Source organism: Pleurodeles waltl, chromosome 3_1 (assembly GCF_031143425.1).
Source record: "Pleurodeles waltl isolate 20211129_DDA chromosome 3_1, aPleWal1.hap1.20221129, whole genome shotgun sequence".
In the NCBI taxonomy this organism is placed as follows: domain Eukaryota; kingdom Metazoa; phylum Chordata; class Amphibia; order Caudata; family Salamandridae; genus Pleurodeles; species Pleurodeles waltl.
Genome location: NC_090440.1, coordinates 1,466,820,262 through 1,466,839,159, shown reverse-complemented (window position 1 = coordinate 1,466,839,159; position 18,898 = coordinate 1,466,820,262). Strand labels below are relative to the sequence as shown.

The 18,898-nt window shown below is 42.4% G+C and overlaps 1 protein-coding gene across 1 annotated transcript in view; it reads left to right on the top strand.

Annotated features, from left to right (window-relative positions):
• LCT (lactase) overlaps positions 1–18,898 on the top strand; it is a 364,432-nt gene that overhangs the window by 326,042 nt on the left and 19,492 nt on the right. Inside the window, exon 16 of the mRNA XM_069225073.1 lies at positions 6,037–6,273. Coding sequence (XP_069081174.1) covers positions 6,037–6,273 — 237 coding nt within the window. The remainder of the gene's footprint in view (positions 1–6,036; positions 6,274–18,898) is intronic.

Genomic DNA, 18,898 nt, shown 5'->3' with positions numbered 1-18,898 from the left:
AATTCAGTAATCTATATTCCTAGCTCACAAAGTTGAAGACTAATGTGGCTAATGTACAAAGTAGTTGTGGTTATATTGCATCCTGTTAAACTGATGACACAAACAGATGTGTTTTATATATTTAAAAGCAATAAATAATATTAAGATAGATAAGAGATGTAGTGCAGGCGAAATATTAATATTAAAACATGTTGGAAAGTGCTTAATTTGTAATAAAAATAATATGTACAGGTGCCCTATTTTTCTTAGGAGGCCACCATTGCCAAAAACAGGTGTACAGTGTGACTTTTTGACTGACACTGGTAGTTACTGACTCTGACTGTGCCCTGGGCACTGCTAACCAGTCCCATTGCCAGTGCTCTGTGTAAAATGGATTATACAAATTAGAATAATTATCTAGGCATGTAGGTTTAGGGGCCCCAGCATAGACAGTACACCCATAGATGCACTGCTGTGGTGCCCAGTGACATTATAAAGGCAGGCCTGCCTTGCTGGCTGCTTTTAAGATAAAGTTAACCCCAAATTCAACTTTGGAATTAAAAGTACTTCAAAAGCCCTAAGCTACCTTACTTTTACATATGTGTCACCCCTAAGGTACACCCTAAGTGCCCTCAGGGTTGGGTGCAGTGTAACTATAGGCAGGGACTTTATAAAATATGTTTTATAAGACTTGATGAGGGAAAAATAGTCAAATTAATTTTCCCCATTGCAGTGAATGGCTCCATAGGCTAACATTGAGAGACTTTATTTCAAAATAATAAAGTCTTACTTTCCATAGGAAGGAGCTAAAAATAGAACATTTAGTATCAAATTAAATGTTATAATAAATCCAACAATTTGCCACTGTTGAATGTAATGTACAGGGAAAGAGTTTTAGAACTCTTGCTAAAAGTTACCAACTTCAGCCCTGTAGTGCCCTTCTCTGATTGGTGAGCCTCCTAATCCGCCAGGGCAATGCTGCCCTGGGGATTACGATCCCCTTCTCTGCCAGAGATGGTAGCACCGCCATGAAAATGCTGGTGGAGAACGAGTGCAGGGGACCCCAGAGGGACCCCTGCACTGCCCATGCACTTGGCATTAGCAGACAGTGAACACTGCAATGGTGCTGGTGCACCCGGAACTCTACAGCATTGTCACTGGCTCGATTACAAGCCGGAGACAATGCTGTAGGCTGTTTCCCGCTAGGCCAGCGGGCAGAAACTCAGGTTTGCGCCCACTGATCTAGTGGGAAACTCTTAACGGGGTCGGCGGCGAGGTAGTCACTATGGCGGCAGTCTCCATGTTGGAAGTTCAGAAGACAGGGTAAACCATCCACCCAACTCATAATCAGCACCTTAATCTTTAGAAATACATATATACTGTTCCCTTTCTTTGATTTTTGTTCTTTTGGTGTAATTGTAAAGATAAAAATATAATGTATTTTAATAAATTGGTTTAGGTTTTGTATTGTGTTTTGTGTTTTACTTATTTACTGTTTTGTTGATAGTAAATGCGTTACACACCTGTCTCCTAAGTTAAGTCTAACTGCTCATGACCAAGCTACCAAGGGTTGAGCCAGGATTAATTTATTGAGGCCTTCACTGGACCTAGTGGGGGTTTGTGGCCTTTTGCTAAGTGTAGGTGCTCACCTGCCCTTACCAATAATCCACTTTCCAACATTTTTGGTGCGCAGTGTTGTGCTCCAGTTCTTGTGTTTAATATCACAATACAGTTTTAAGTGAAGCAAATTAAAAATCCTCTAAATTGTCCGAGTGCAAAAATTGTTTTTAATTCATAATTTTTTTGATTTTTCTAAATTTCTGATTTAATTTTGCAAAGGTTTTTTTTGTTTGACACAAAAACCTAGGGATACCATGCCGCTCGATCATGCTAGCCTACCCACACTCACTGCAGTCCAGCTTAGGGGGTTGTGTGCTGGGAGGGGGTTGCCAGCAGCCACTAATATTAGAAAGAATGAGCTGATTAAATCCCTGACAGCCTAGACAGAGGCCCATGAGGTCGGCATAGAGGAAGTGTTGTAAAAAACGAAGTTACACATCCAAATAACAAGGTAAAGATCCTTTTTAATCGACATACGGCAGAGATCTTTTCCTTTGCCAGCAACACTCCAACTGGCTTCAAGATTCAAAGCACAACATTCTTTTTTTCTTGTTCAGAACATGAGCACTCCTCAACACAAGACAGGCGCTTGTGAAGACCAAGGTTCCATATATGACAGGAAGCTTCACTGGGAGTTGAGGGGGGATGCCAATTCCAACCTCTCAGAGGAGGTAGGACATCTTCAATGGGGAGGAATAGGGGTCATCTCTCCTCGCAGTCACCAGGACCCTGCTTAGAGCTAGCTGGCAGAAATGGGCCCTTTCAGAAGGGGCCAGCCTGTCCCTCAGGGAGAGAGAAATTGAGCACTAGAAGCAGAGATGTTGCCGCTGGAAAAGAAGAAGTGGGCAAGAGAAAAACAAATAGATGGTGGCAGCGATGAAGACTTTCAGATGTCCAGGGGTGGTGTTTTTTCCCCAAGTTACTGAAGGGGATTGTCTCTAGCTATCAAGGGGGGGTGACATAGACAAATGCCTGACAGTCTTTGAGAGGGCTCTCAGGATGAGGAGAGTTAAGCCTCAGTACTGGGGTTCACTGCTATGGGAGCTGATCCCAGTATCTGGGAGGGATAGGCTCCTTAACCTAGCAGAGGAGGAAAGAGACTCCTATCCCAACATGAAGAAGGGCCTCACTCAGAAGTTTGGTCTTACCCCAGAGAAGAATAGAATAAAGTTTAGGGACACCCAGAAGGTCAATACCCAGTCCAGGGTTGACTTTGTGGACATCTCAGTAAAGGCACTAGAGGGCTGGACACAGGGTAACAAGGTAAGTACCTATGAGGGGCTAAACAATTGAATCATAAAGGAGCACCCAATTTTGTTTCAGAGAAGTTATGCCAGTATCTGGTAGATTCTAAGTTGTTCAAACCCAGATACCTGGGGGAGGCAGCTGATGAATGGTTGAGAACCAGAGTTACCAACAAAAGCCCAGGGGCGATCAGAAGAAAGCAGGACAGGGCCCTTCCCAGGGAAAAGCCCAAGGGAAGGATAAAAAAAATCAGAAGAGTCCTCACAAGAGTCCTCAAAACCTGCACTGGGGAGCCCCAAGCCATGCCACTTCCAAGGGGAGGGGGTTTCAGGGGAAGCATTATGATCCTGTTAAGGCAAGGCAAGAAAGTTACAGGAACTTGCTAAGGCAGGGAAGTGTTTTGAGTGTCAACAGCCTGGAAACAAAAGAGGAGACGCTGTCTGCTCCAAGAAGCTCCCTACTGGTGGGCAGTCTCATGGGATTGCTAGTGTAGGGATGGGGGTAGAGGTTGGCCCAGGGATGGGTTCAGGCTACACATAGGTCACCTTATTGTCAGTGGGAGGGCTAGATTTTGCAGCCCTGGCCGCCTTACCTCCAAGCATGGAGAAGTACATGCTGAGACCTAAAGTCAAGGGGACTGAGGTGGCGGCTCTGAGGGATACAAGAGCCAGTGTGTCCATGGTCACAGAGAAACTGGTTTGCCAAGAGCAGGTCCTACCTGGTGTATTCCACCAGGTGACTTGCAGACAGCAAAATGAAGCTACATCCAATGGCTATGGTGAGCTTGGAATGAGGAGGTGTGACTTGCCCTAAACAGGTAGTTGTAGTGGTAGCTCCTGTCATGGAGGGAAGGGTCCATGCACAGATTCTGGATGTTCCTGAATGGGTGTATACTGTGACCAGGTCACAAGTTGCACAACAGGGAAGTGCTGGACACTTGGACCCTCAAACAATGGGTCAAGCCTTCAGAAGTACGCGAAGGGCACAGGGTATGGCTTGCCAGCCCCAGCAGTTACAGAGGTGCAGGAGGAATCCAGTCTGAGGGGGGATCTGACCTCTGAGGGAGGGACCCCTCCCCTGCAAGTTCTGCCTGACTTGACAGAATTGCAAGGGGCGGGTGGACCCACAAGAGAATAGTTGTGTCAGGGGCAAAGAGAGTGTCCCAATCTCGAGTTGAGAACCTGAGGTACTCTGCCCTCAGGCAAGAACAAGGTGATGTCAGTGGATCCCACAGGGCTTACTGGGGGGATGAAGTCCTCTATACTGAGGCTAGGGACCCCAAACCAGGGGCACCTAGGAGAGTGGTGGTCCCCCAGAAGTACAGGGAATTCCTCCTCACCTTAGGCCATGACATCCCCTTGGCAGGACATTTCGGGCAGACCAAGACATGTAATAGGCTGGCCACCATTTTTATTGGCCCCACATGTCAGAAAAAGTAAAGGAGTTCTGTAGCTTTTGTGTCACCTGTCAGGCCAGTGTCAAGACAGGGGGCAAGCCAAATGTTCCCTTAATACCACTGCCAGTAGCTGGGACTCCTTTAGAGAGGGTAGGGTTGATATTGTTGGTCCCCTAGACCCACCAACTGCCTCAGGCAATAGATACATTTTGGTTGTAGTGGACCATGCCACCAGGTATCCATAGGAAATACCCCTCAGGACAGTCACTGGTCCCACAGTGGCTGTGGCCCTACTTGGAGTTTTCACTAGAGTAGGCTTTCTCAAGGAGGTGTTCTCAGATAGGGGCACAAACTATATATCTGCCTATCTGAAAGCATTGTGGGATGAATGTGGTGTTACTTATAAGTTCACCATCCTATATCATCACCAGACCAATGGCCCAGTGGAAACATTTCACAAGACCCTGAAAGGTATGATCATGGGAATGTCTGACAAACTGAGAAGGCGATGTTTGCTTACAGGGAGGTACCCTAAAAGGGGGTTGGCTTCACCCCCTTTGAGTTACTGTTTAGGCACCCTGTAAGAGGCCCATTGTGTTTGGTGAGAGAGACTTGGGAAAAGCCTCTCAAAGAGTCCAAGCAGAATGTGCTTGACTATGTCTTAGGCCTGAGGTCTCACATGGCCGAGTATATTAAGAAGGCAAGCAACAACCTGGAGGCCAGCCAAGAGCTCATGAAGCTCTGGCATGACCAGAAGGCTACTATGCCTGATTACCATCCAGGTTCCACTTTCTAACATGCAGGAAATCAAAGTTTTTATCCCACTTTATTTCTCTTTATCTCTTGCATCTTTTTTTATACCTGCTTTCTATCTTTGTCACTTTTTTACTGTCCGATCTTCTTTGCTCCATTTTCGCCCTTTCTGTCTTTTGATTTGGATCAAGATCTGATGATGAAAAGTCTTGGGACCCAAAAATGAGTACTAATGTCACAAGCCTGCAACCCCAGACACAAATTAAGAAGTGATGTTAGGAAAATAATTACATTTATGGTTGTTGGGGAGGAAGAACTATTGGAAGCCATTTTTGGCATCTACATTACGTTCTTATCTTTTATGACCTACTTTCAGGTAATTGCAAGTTACAGTAATTCTCACATGCAATTATGTAGTTTTGTATCACTATTCATGTTACTGTGAGTTGTCACTGTTTTGCAGATTGACAAGTAAGAATATTCTGGCATATTCTTGCATATATATTATAAGCACAGGTAGGTTATATATCACGTAATTGTTCCCAGGGCTCAGTTGTGCAAATAGGAATGATCTTTGTATTCAAGATGTAAAGGGGATTGGTTAAGCCATCAGAGAGAATCAAAGGTTATCACCGGCCAGGCAACTCACTAAGTAAAACTTTTTCTGTGGCTTGCTGACAAAGAGGCCAAACCCCAGGAAGGCCATGCCAATGATTCATTCTCTTAAGTTGATAAACTGAGTCATAATAAAACCCGCTATATATAGTCTTCGAAAAGGCCTTAACTGGAGTAGATAAAGCTATATAAAAAAAACACGTCATTATTTTTACATGTTAATGGCCTGAAAAAATATAGTCAATCTGTGTAATGCAGGGCAATAATGTACACACTGATATGATTACAATTGCCAAGTTAGCCTATTGACATTTTAGGAGCTTCATAAGTGGTGTCACTCTCACAAAGTCGAACAGAAAAAAATATATTCTTGAAATAGCTTTCAGTTAGATACTAAAAATGATCTATGGCTTTTTCTGTTTCTGCAGCTGTTAGACTGGATGGTGTTGATGTGCGAGGCTATACAGCTTGGTCACTGATGGACAATTTCGAGTGGGCTACAGGCTATGCAGAAAGGTTTGGTTTGTATTATACAAACTATTCGGACCCGTCACTAGCCCGAATTGCTAAAGAGTCAGCCAAATATTATACAACATTAATTCAGTGCAATGGTTTTCCTGATCCATCCACTGGGCCACACCCTTGTCTCGAGTCAAGGCCAGAAGGTAAGTCCAAAAAATGAAAATAACTGAGAAAAGTAAGAATATACGATGCAATGAAGTGTACTGGTTTTGTGACCAAATGGTTTATTCATCCAAAACATCAATGAGATAGCTCTGTAGATGTGTGCATCCATTTTTGGTTTAAGGAATGAGCAAAAGATATATTTAATAAACAGACGATAACAGCACGATCTAATACTTTGAAATTGTAAAATCTACAAATATAAAGCCTTCTAAATACTAGAATGTTCTTTTTATTTAAGAAAATCACAATGGGAAATCAAACATTGATAATTTCAAGTTATTTTTCCAATCAGGAGCTAATTGAAGATTTGTCTCAGCTATTACAATATATTCAAGTTTGCAGCTGCTAATAACACTGCCCAGCAAAATATTGTCAGGAAAAAGGAGAATTTGTATACAATATATTATTCATTTTAGCGACAAAGATTACCAGAATAGTTTAACATTATTCCAGCTAGAAGATACATGGAAAAGGTCTGTACATCCTTTTAACAAGACAAACAATGATTTGGAATTGAAATGTCACTTTTATGTAAACAAGAGTGAGTAATAAAAGCTCTGCCTAAAACAAAATGAAGAATTTTAGTGGTTCTAGTTGATTTTAGCCCCAATTCCCCATGAAATACCTAAATTAGAGTTCCATTCCAGTTTAATCTTAGATTTAAATCAATCTTTGAATGATGAAATCATACAGTTTTATAGTTTTGATATCTTAAGAAACATTAGAATAAGAAACATTATTATAAATGACATTGGAAGAATTAGAAATGTTCTTGTAGTTGCTGAACCGAATGAAACTGTTGTTCTTAAACATCTGATGAAACCAAATAATTTATTTATCTCTCCAAGTCTTCCAGTAAACAATTTCTCTATTAATTGGTATACTCTCCAAATACAAAATAATACTAAATTTGCAAAGCTAAGAGTCTTTAATTAATAAAATTCTAACCAAAATTGGATTGACAATTTTATATGTATTCTTAATTATGAGTGTAGAACACATGTTGGATTTCGGTCATTAGTAAAGCCTTTTTTAAAGGAGAAATGTAACAGGGCTTGCCCCAGATATACCTTTAAAGGTCTGTCATCATCCATCAATTATATGATCCAAAGTTCTAGCCTACTGCAATCAAAAAGATGTTATCAAGTGTGAAATAAGGGGTGCGCTGCAGAGCCCAAAGCAAGATGGCCACGCATTAGTGAGGTATTGCCAACCATCACCAGCAATCCTGCATTTATCCTCTACCTGAGAAGCCATCTGCACTAAATTGCCCCCATCGTGTGGTGCTGGCAGATGCGTGGACACCCATATGTAATTACAGAGGCTGGGGGAGCAGCACAACGCCTGAAAAGCGGCTGAGAGAAAACAGACACTATAAATAATGGCGACCAAGGAGTGACAGTAGTGAGTATGCTCTGGAGCTGGAGACTAGGCCGGTGCCGCTGAGCTCTCTGAGTGAATATGATGCAACCAGGCAGAGGTGGATTTGTGCATAGCCGCCGGCATATGCGGAGTGGTGCTGCCAAGGCGATAATATAATGCGGCAAGCAGATGAAGTGGGCAGAAGCAAGCCAGGGCCCTCCGGCGCCATGGTAGGAGCTGTTGCCCCGGGATTGAGTGCCTTTGGGGTGACCAGAGCTCTCCTATGGTGTGAAGCCATGGTGGCTGTGCAAGCCCCGATAAGAAGCGATTAGTAAGCGGCTGGGCCAGGTTGCAGCTGGCTGACTGCGGCAAAGCAGCATGGAGGTAGTCACTGCTGCAGATTTGTGCCCCTGCAAGAGGAGAACGCATGGTGTTTGCTCAGCTGGGCCTGGCGACGGAGCTGATAGCGACAGCACTGCAGGAATAAATACCAACCCCTGCCGTGGTGTTGCAGCTGCCTGCGGTGCCCTGCTGGCCTGCACTCCCTGGGCCCATCAGCTCTTGCACCCATCCCCATTAGTGGGGGTAGAGGCGATAGACTGCGCCTGGAGTGTGTAGCCCAATGGGAGTGCTGGGTGCTTGTGAGCGCCCGTTTGCTATTACCCTGGCTGATTAATTCCTGGCTGGCTGGATAACTAGCAGGACTGTGGGGCATGTAAGGAATCACTTGGGTGCCTTAGACTCGTGCGTGGGCCCCTGATGCTGCCACACTGCACCTCATAGATGACTGGGGCAGTAGTCGGGGTGCTGCACAATCACATGAAGGAGTGGCACTGTACGACTTTATGAGTGCCCGACATTTTTGGCATATTGCCCATTTCTATGCTTCAGTGTACTGAGGTTGGATATATGAACAATCTAATTCTGAGGCTACCGCCGGATGGTGCTCGCTGGTCTCGCTTTGAGACATTATGGGGAAGAGGGATAAGCATCAGTCAAGTTTGACGTTTGAGTCCAAGAGTGCTAGAAGACCCCTGCCTGTGGTGTCTCCAGACATTGAACATGAGGTGGGGGTGGCACCATATTGGAGAGCACCCTGCTCCTTCTGCAGCAGAGTCTACAATCCATAGATAGTGAAACTGACTTGTTGAATCCACAGATGGATCAAATGGCTTTCAAACTAGACCACCATGGACCACGCATAGCAGACGCCAAACAGTTTACCTCTTCGACTGAAGATACACTCCAGAGTGCACCAGAGACATGTCTCAATTTGGAAAAAGTGCTTGCTCTCATGCAAGCTAAGAACGAGGACCTTGAGGCAAGATCCCAAAGAAACAACATTTGTATCCTTGGTATTCCAAAGACCACCAACATTAGAAAAATTGAACTCTACAGTGAGCAGCTCCTCTGCTATATCTTTGGCACTGAACATTTTTCCACTATGCTGATTGTTGAAAAGGCCCACAGATCTTTGGGGATGCGACCCCTTCCTGGGGCACCATCTTGACCTATAATCACCAGACTACTCAAGTATAGTGACTGAGATGTGATGCTTTGGCTCTCCCAGGAGAAAAAGGCAGTCCAATATCAGGGTGCTGAAATCGCCTACTTTCCCAATTTCACTGTGGTGGTCTGAATGGCAGGATGCACATTTGCAGCTGTAAAGAAGAAATTGCAACAGGCTGGACTGACTTAAGCAAAGCTCTGCCTGGCCAGACTGCAGATGGATCTGCCTAAAGGTCCGAAAATCTTCATCATGCCGCAGACCGCACTGACTGCCTCAGAAAAATAGGACTGGGACACAAGTCCACCTCTGATAAAGTCAACTAGCAGGCCTCAGGACACACTACGATATGAATGTTTGGGAATCTGGTCATGGTATTTGGTCATGAAGGGCCTTGGAGATGATTGCTATTTCAGGGCAATCACTGGCTGTACAACTGCCTTATTTACTCTCAGGGTGCAATGGTTGTATGAATGGCGTAGTCACAGCCGTACTCCTGGAGGGCTGTCCGGCAATTGAATAATCTGAAAAGATTCGACAGGTATTAGCACATTTGGGTCAGTACCATATGCCTGTTGCTTACTTGCACGAAACACATTTATCTAAGCATGCTCCAGCCACGATAGGTGCCAAATGGGCGAATGTTCGAGTGGCACCTTAGTATTCTACCTATGCATGGGGGTTATCATTCTGATAAAGAGAGGAGTGCAATTTGATTTAGTGCATTCAGAGGTGAATGAACAGGGTCCATAAGTCATAGTGCAGGGAAAGTTGTGTGGCTCCATAGTCACATTGGTTAATTCTTAAGGCCCAAATGTATATGGCCCGGCTTTCTTTTGCATCTATGGGGTCGTCTGCATACTTTGCCGTTTATGCCCTTGATATGAGGCAGTGATTTCAATGTGTGTTTGGACCCTGGGTTGGATCGGTATACCTCCTTGGGCTGGTGGGATCAGTGTGTCGCTACAATGATGCAAAAATCCATAAAAGAATTTGGAGCTGTTGATGTCTGGAGGATGCAGCACCTGGGACAAAGGGAGGGTACATATTTTTTATCCGTCAATGGTTCAAGGTCACGCCTTGGTTATTGGGTGACAACAGGTGAGGTGCAGGGATGGGTGGGGGAGATACCCCACCTTCCACGCACTCTTTCATCTTCCCACGTATGTGTCTCCACCATTTAACTCACACTTTGCTTTGCTTGGTCAGGTCTTTCAGGGGAACATTGGGAGGCTTTTGAGAAGTTCTTTCTTTTCAACAAGGACTCAGTTGGGAGTACCAGAGTCCTTTGGATGCCTTTTAGGCCACTATTCATAGGGTATGCATTAGAGCGCAGGCAGACATATTGAGGTATATCAGATCCTGCATTCGGATCAGCGAAGACACTCTTTGGGGTCTAGAATCGGAGTCTGCTTCTGGTCCTTCACCTACAGTACAGGAAAAAATAAGAGATCAGGGGCCTCATTATGACCCTGGTGGTGTTATGGTCATGGTCGGACAGTGGTCCGACCATGACATTACGACCCTGGAGAAAGCGTCCCGGTCCCTATCTGCCAGGGCAGTGCTGGGATTATGGCCCCTCTGTCCGCCGGTGTTAACATGGCGGTTTCACTGCCATGTAAATGCTGGCGGAGACGGGTGCCAGGGGCCCCCCTGGCCAGCTCTGTAGCGCAAATCACTGTCTGCTTTGCAGACAGTGATCTGCGCGACAGGTGCTGGTGCACCTGATGCACAACAGCGTTGCCTCCGGCTCTATTATGAGTGGTGTCAATGTTGTTGTGCGTTTCCCACTGGATCCAGCAGGTGGAAACTGTGTTTCCACCCACTAGCCCAGCAGGAAACACATAATCGGTCCAGCAGGAAGGCGGTCGCATTGGAGGTCTCCTGTCCTGCGAGTGTTTGGCGGGCAGCCTTTTCAGCCCACCAAACTCCTAATGAGGGCCCAGGTGACTGAATACAATGAAATGGCAGAACATGAGGTGCAGCATCTGTTCAGGTGACATTCAGCTTGAGTATATGCTGAGGGGGGTAGGCCTGGATGTGCCCTGGCTACTAATCTAATGAATCCTAGGGCATCTACACACATATAGTGTATGTGGCTCATTCAGATAGGGGGCTGAGTTATGACACTATCTCCATCCTAAAACAGATTGTGTCATTCTATGTTGAGCTATGGAGACAGCCACAGCCCTTGATGTAACGCAATATCTGGAAGATATCGCTTTAGCATGGGTCTCACCAGGCAGAAGAGGGTATCTTAGCCGTTCACTATAGATTAAATTAAAGAAGTGATGCATAGCCTCCCTAGTGGTAAGACTCCGGGCATGGGTGGTTTGCCTAGTGAGTTCTACAAAGAATATACTGACATACTGGCTCCCCATCTCTTGGATGTGTTTGAGGAGGCATACACAGCACAGTGACTGTCACCCTCTCTTAGAGAAGCCTTAATTGTCATGCTGCTAAAGCCTGACAAGCCGTCGAGCGCTGTGATTCGTATCACCCATTGTCCCTTATCAATACGGACACCAAAATCTTGGCCAAACTGATAGCTACTCGTCTATTACCACTGATGCCCAATTTTGTCCTGCTGGACCAAGCAGGGTTTATCCCCTCCCGCCATACCACACACAATCTAGGACAATCTTTGCACTATTGCATCACTTAGCCCCCACTATGAAAGCAGCCGCGATTCTTTTCGATGCCGCTGATTCTATAGCCTGGCTATGTATGTTACCATCCTGAAGAGAATGGGATTTCCCACCTGGTTTGTCCACTAGATCCGATTATTCTACATGGAACAAGTTGCCAGGGTAAGAGTTAATGGAGTGGCCTCAGACCTCTTCCCGGTGGACAGGGGCACTACCAGAGATAACCCTGGTCACTGTTTCTATTTGCTCGTGAGCCCCTGGCCTGAGTCGCTCGGCTGCTCCATTTGGCAGCATCACTGTGATTCCATCTGTGCCCTTTGGCCATTTCCTTGTATGCTGCCGACATGGTGCTGTATGTGAGGGATCCAGAGGCCCATCTGGACACTCTCTTTAGGGAATACGTGCGGCATGAATGGATATCTATCCTGAGTATCAATTGGGAGATGTCCTATGTGCTGCCCCTTATGGATAATTCTGCAATGTTCTCTACAGAATTTCCGTTAAAGTGGTGCACAGAGCCAGTGAAGTATCTGGGTATCTGGGTACACAGGGACCCAGAACAGGAAGTCCGTTATTAGTACGGTTGAGTGGTAGCTAAATTAGAGGACCGCGTGCAGAGGTGGTCTCGCCTCCCACTTTCCCTCGATGACCGTAGAGCAGTGGCAAAAAATGTCATTCTGACCCAATTCCTTTAATTTGTTGTCAATATTCTGGTCACTCTTATTCAGGCATTCTTTAAGATACTGCAGGCATTGCTGACGGTGTTGATATGGGGGGTGGACAGTTGCGGATGGCATGGATGCAGCTCACACTCCCATTTGAGAAGGCGGATTTAATGCTCCTGAATTTTATCTTTCCCATTTGTGTGCACAGGCACGGCATGCGCACCACTGGGCACATCCTGAATGCTACACCTCGCATACTGCAATAGAGCAAGATACTGCAGACCCTGTTCAATTATCCTCCCTATTATATAGACAATGGGATGCGCAACGCAGCAGTATTAGTACTATTAATTGCACACTAAATGAGTGGCAGGTTATAGGAGCGTGAACTGGCAGGAGCTCTTTATATGCCCCAGCATTGCCAATCACGCATCACCTCAATGTCCCTGTCACGCAAGAACAGAAGGCCTTGAAACTCCTTTAAAATGTGGGATTGCAATCAATGGGATACTTGTTCCCAGAGGCCGTTTTATATGGTTCTCATCCCTACCGCAGCGCTGTCGAGACTCCCCCCCATGCTCGTCATGTACTTACGATTGCAGGCTGCATCGAGGGAGCATTAACCAATGTACCCACAGGTCCCCCCACCTCTGGCGCTTTGCAATTAGTGCTCACTAGTGTGTCTCAGTCGGGTCTTATCACTGGTTTATATAATATGGTGCAGGCAGAAATGTGCCAACCAGTCACTACCCTCTTGGATAAGTGGAATAGGCTGCTAGACCACCCAGTGATGAGTAGACGTTTTGTTGTGCTTTGACGAGTAGACTTACAGCTAATGGGAACTTATGCCTTATCCATTTTAAGTTCTTACAACAGATGATCTTACACCAGTTCATCCGGCTAGGTTTGGGCTCAGGCAGGATAATAGCTGTAAAAGATGTGGGGAATTGGGGAAGATGTTTTACATCTTGCCTAGGGATGTGCTAAAATTCACAGATACTGGCAATCAGTCATGTGGATACTCACCAAGGTCGTTGATGAAACAGTTCCATGTAACCCTCAAATATGCCTTCTGGGGTATGTTTGTCCTTTGCAGCCGGCTAACCGCAAGGTGGCAGCAGTGGCTCTGTTGCTGTCAAAGAGGAGGGTAGTCATCCATGGGGGGGAGCATGTCCGACAATGGCCAGTGGTATAAAGATATTGCATACTGTATGGATCAATTGGAAGTCTACGCAGAGGAGCTCCCCCGGGCTTCTTGTCCAAAGTACTATTGGACGCTTATGACATCATATCTGCTATTACTATCTGTTGAGGGATAAATGTAATGAAACTTGTTATCACAGTATGAGTAGGACAATGCAATTTCATGGCTCACCAGGAATGTTAATGTTATGCTCAAAGTAAACATTCATAACATTATTGACTGCTATTGGCATGGGTTTGCTTGTTGCTTTCTGTCACTTTTATCTTATAAATGCCAATAATTTTTTTTTTTTTTAAAGTGTGAAATGAGCAGAAGGAACACCTTCTTCTTATCTGTGCATTTTCAATATTTTTAGGGAAGTCCTTTTTTCTTTGGGTTCCAAAGAATTTCACAAAATAGAATCTATTGATTTAAAGAAGGAACTTGGTATGTTAATAGGAAGCATATTCTAAAGAAATAATAGGAACTATCATCATTTTAATCATGTCTAATCTCCTCCCACCAGGATAAAAAGGAGCCCATGTTTGGCTAGATTGGTAACTTTGTGTCTAATGTAATCCAAAGTTAGTTTAACTGTACCATTTATATTACTTAGGACACTCCTGACATGTATCTCTCAAATATAGGTAGACTATAGAATATTTATAGAACGAGTAGTTTTGAGATTATTGGCATATACATTTGAAATCAAAGTTAAAATTGTTATCCAAAACCATAACAGTATAACTCTTTAAAGATATATTGCCAACTAGGATGGTCAAATGCCTTCTCAGCATCTAATGTATCAGCAGCAAATGGAAAATGGAGTGTATATACTTTATTAATGGCATGTAAAAGAATATAAGCATTATCAGAAGACAATCATTGTTTAACAAAGCCAGGTAGCATATTCTTTATTAAACATGCAATAAAAGATTCTGATCTCATTGTAATAATACCTTTGGTGTAAACCTTGCAATCAGTGATAGTCAACAATAGAGGTCATTTGCTCTAACGCAGTATTGCATCTCTGTCTGTTTGAAACAAAGCATTACCTCAAAAAAGTACCTACATATTTATTACCTTCAAAAAAGTAATTATAAAATGAGAGTTGGTGTTGTGACAATAGATTACAACAGGAGAAACAGAATTCCTCCAAAGTAGTATCATTTTCGAGACCAGATCAATCCAATCCACATTTTGGTAATTATATCTGGAAATTGTAGAAACATATTTAGTAATATTCTCTGGAGTTATTTCCCTTTCTGTGGAATGTATGCATTTGTCAAATGAGCAGTCTTGGCATCACTAATATCACCAATTATAGAAGAAAGTAATGTTTTTTCTTTATGCAAGTTTAAATATTTAACTAATAGTTTTTTTCTTAACCCCATGAGACATGGCTAACATCCCATATACCTGACTAGAATTGTTATTTATTTTTAGTTCAAGAATAGTCTCTGAATTTGAGCTGAAGTATTTATATTCTAACATCTCAATGTTATCCAGAATCACAGTTGTTTTGGAATGTCAAATGTTCTTAGTATAAGGGACATAACATATAATTAAATGTGTTGATTCTGCTCTATATGTATCCTAATTATTCTGAAAAGAAGTGTCTTCAGCAACATTCAAAGAAAGGTATATTTTGAAGATAATTTAAATTCTTATATGAATATAGAATCATTTAACAAAATAAGATTAAACATCTACTCTTTCATAATTGTATAACAGGAAAATCTAACCATATCCAGGTGAAGTAACAAATCAAAACTGAGCCCATCTCCAAAACCAATAAACCATTTGAAAAGTTACAACCAGATACAATAAAAACAAGCTTACTGCAAGAAGATTGTATGTGTAACAAGAAAGATTATTCTCTTTTATCCAGCCCACCAACGATCTTCTAAAGCACTGATACTCAAAGTACGGCCCGGTGGCCGCATGCGGCCCTGTTGACCTTTATATGAGGCCCCCTGATCAACAGCAGCACCCTGCAGCTGTTCACTTGACTCAGCACTTACATAAAAAAAAAATAAACAGGCAAGTAATTCTTTAAAGGTTGATTGAAGTTAAAGAAAGGAAGTAACTAGGTCATCCTGCACTACTTAATTATAAGAACACCTTCATTTTCAAAGCCATCTTGCAGTAAAAGTGTAGAAATATAATAAGGTCTCTTCAAAATTCATAGGGTGTATTTCATTAACATGCAGAATCATTTCACTTTAGTACATCATATTACATCAGTGCATTCAGAAGTATTTTTTAAAGTGATCGTTTTGAAACATTAATTTAGAAACATTAATTCTTCTCCACACTCTGACAACATTGCCAATAGTGAACTAAGAGGCAGGTCAGTTGTTATTTGCACTCATAGGATGGCCTGGGTTCCTATTACACATGAATAACACCCACCTTACCGCCTCCCCCACCTCCAAGACTGCCACTTTGCTAGCATCAATGTGGCCCTCGTCACATCACAGACTAAATTTTGCGGCCCCTGAAACAATGTTTGTGAGTACCAATGTTCTAAAGCTTTATCTACAATAATAATTTTTAAGGTTTTGCATATTATTAATGGCACTTACAGCTCCTATTAACGCAAGGGTCACAAGACCATACCTAAAACAACATTAGGATTAGAAGTGGACATTATTTTACCCCCGTTTTCCTGAAAGAAAGAAATGTCAAACTTAGTCAGCCCATAAGCACATATCAAATCAAAAGAAGTGTTTCCTATTACCACCTTTAAAAGAGCCATTTGCCTTCAGAATCACAATCTTGTGATGCTGTCTGCACTTGGAGAAATTTACAAAATAAAATTAAAACACCATTCTTTTTCCCCAAAGGTAGGAGAATAGAAAACTGAACAAAACAAATAAAACATATTAACTTAGCAGTCTTTAACCTTTTGACTTCTGTAGATCCTCACCGAAACACTAGAGAAAGCAAGGGCACCAGCTAAGCAATTTAAGTGCTTTGAACCTCAAAGCAATGGACAAAAATGTAGAATACATCAACAAATAAATAATGAATAATTCAATTTAATTAACAAACAAAATAGGAATGCTTTTTTAATGGAAAGATTGGAGCTTTTCAAAATTTGTTTTTTTTACTGTAAAAGATAAAGCAATGTTGTGGACTTTAGCATATCACTGTGTATTTTTTTTTGCTTCAAATGCATTCTCTGTTTTTTATGTGCATGCCAGTGCTTCAATTGAGGCTACCAATCACCCACACTAGATTCTGTTTGCTGTACTTGTGCTGCTCCCACGAATCAAGCTAAGGAGACCAACACTTTTTTTTGCCCCCAATTTCAAATTCCTTCACATTTACTTAGCATTTTACATTTTTCAATTGTACATGTTGCATACATATATATATATATATATATATATATATATATATATATATATAAATATATATAAATATATATATATATATATATATATATATATATATATATATATATACATATATACGGCTAAGGACTACAGGTCACAGGTTTATCTTAGTAGATAAGTGGCTTTCCTAAAGAAGAGTTAGCTGACATTTTAATCTAGATGAGTGGGCTAAGCTCTTTTATGCTTAATATGATGACCATAGCCTTGACATTCCAGGTGATTATTCTAGTCATAACAATTTGTAAATAAAAATGATTCCAGAATGCTTACAAATAACAAGTATTAGAATAAAACATAACAATGCTAGTGCACTGGGAAAGGAACATACAAAAATAGGACGTCTTATGAAAAGATTGAAACAAATAGGAACATAAAAAAAGGAAGAAAAACAAAACTTTAAACAAAAGACAGTCAACCATAAAAAGGTTAAAGTCTGAAACACATACATAAGAAGAACCTTTGAAGTAGGGAATGTTGTTCATCATGAATAACAGGAAACACAGATATGGACTGAATGAGATACAGGCAACAACAACCAAAATGATAAAAACAGACACTACCTTAAAAAGGAATGTACCTAAAGATAAAACATAACAATTAAAGATTTTCCCTCTTTTTACTGAAGATGAAGAGGTCACTTCTTTCTCCACCATTCATGATGTTTGTGGAGGATGAGGCAACTGATAATTTTGGTATTGTAGAGAGATCAGGAGAAAAATATTCCATGGTAAACTTGAGGTTACAATAAAGACACAACTTCTCTTTTGTCAGAGAAGGGTGCTGACCTGTGATTGAACTTGGCTTTTTAAGTCTTTCAATTGAGTGTAGATGGGGATTGACATACAACCACGGTGATGCTCTGACAAAGAATAACCTGCATGAGAAATCATGAAGTGTGCCATCACGGATCAATGATTAATTAAGCACTGCTTTATTTAAAGAGAGTTATTTCCAATAACCATCTGATACACGAAAAGTTGAGGCACAACATTCTAAAGAGAATCCAGAGAAACTAGAAAGCAGTCAGTAGTATGATAAATAGTTGTCCATTTGAAAAACATAACATTGAATGCATCTGATATTGAAAAAAGAAAAACATATGACACCGCAATTTCACTATCACCTACATCTGCTTTAAACATGAGAAAACACAACAAAGGTGCTGAATGTAATAGAAGGCTCAATCATCAATATGATGTATTGTAAAATACACTGAGGGCAACATTTATCAATGTTTTGCTTTGCCCTTGAGCCACACAAGGCGAAGCACAACCTAGAATGAGATTTGCAACACCATGCAAGGCCACCTTGCGTAACCCTGCATGGCTTAGTATATCTGGAAAGAGGAAAAAGCCTCAGATGATAGTTTCTGTGCAGGAAGGTACCGCTTCCTGCACAAAAACAACCCTGCACACAATGCAGGCATCCTTGCACCATGACGCAAGGGTCCCTCCAATGGCACAAGGCAGAACATTGTGCACTAGGACAAGGAGAGGACTAGAATGAGCCACATTATGTGAAATATGGCACATTCCTGCCATCTTCCTTTCATGCAGCAGGGTGTCTTGCTGAGTTGTGTGTGTGAAAGTATAATAAATCTGACCTCTAGTACTGAAGGAAGTAGAAAAACCGGGCATAAACTAGTGACAACATAGACATAAATGGGAGAGAAGAAGGTGAAATCAGGAAGGCGAGGTAGAACAGCCTCTCATGTTTGAGGGCCAACATTCATCTAATTTCTTTGTAAACCATAGTAGCTCCACTACCACATTTTGTAGCCTTAGATATACATAATGAGACAACCAAAAAGGATATCTGAAACGTTTTGAAGCAA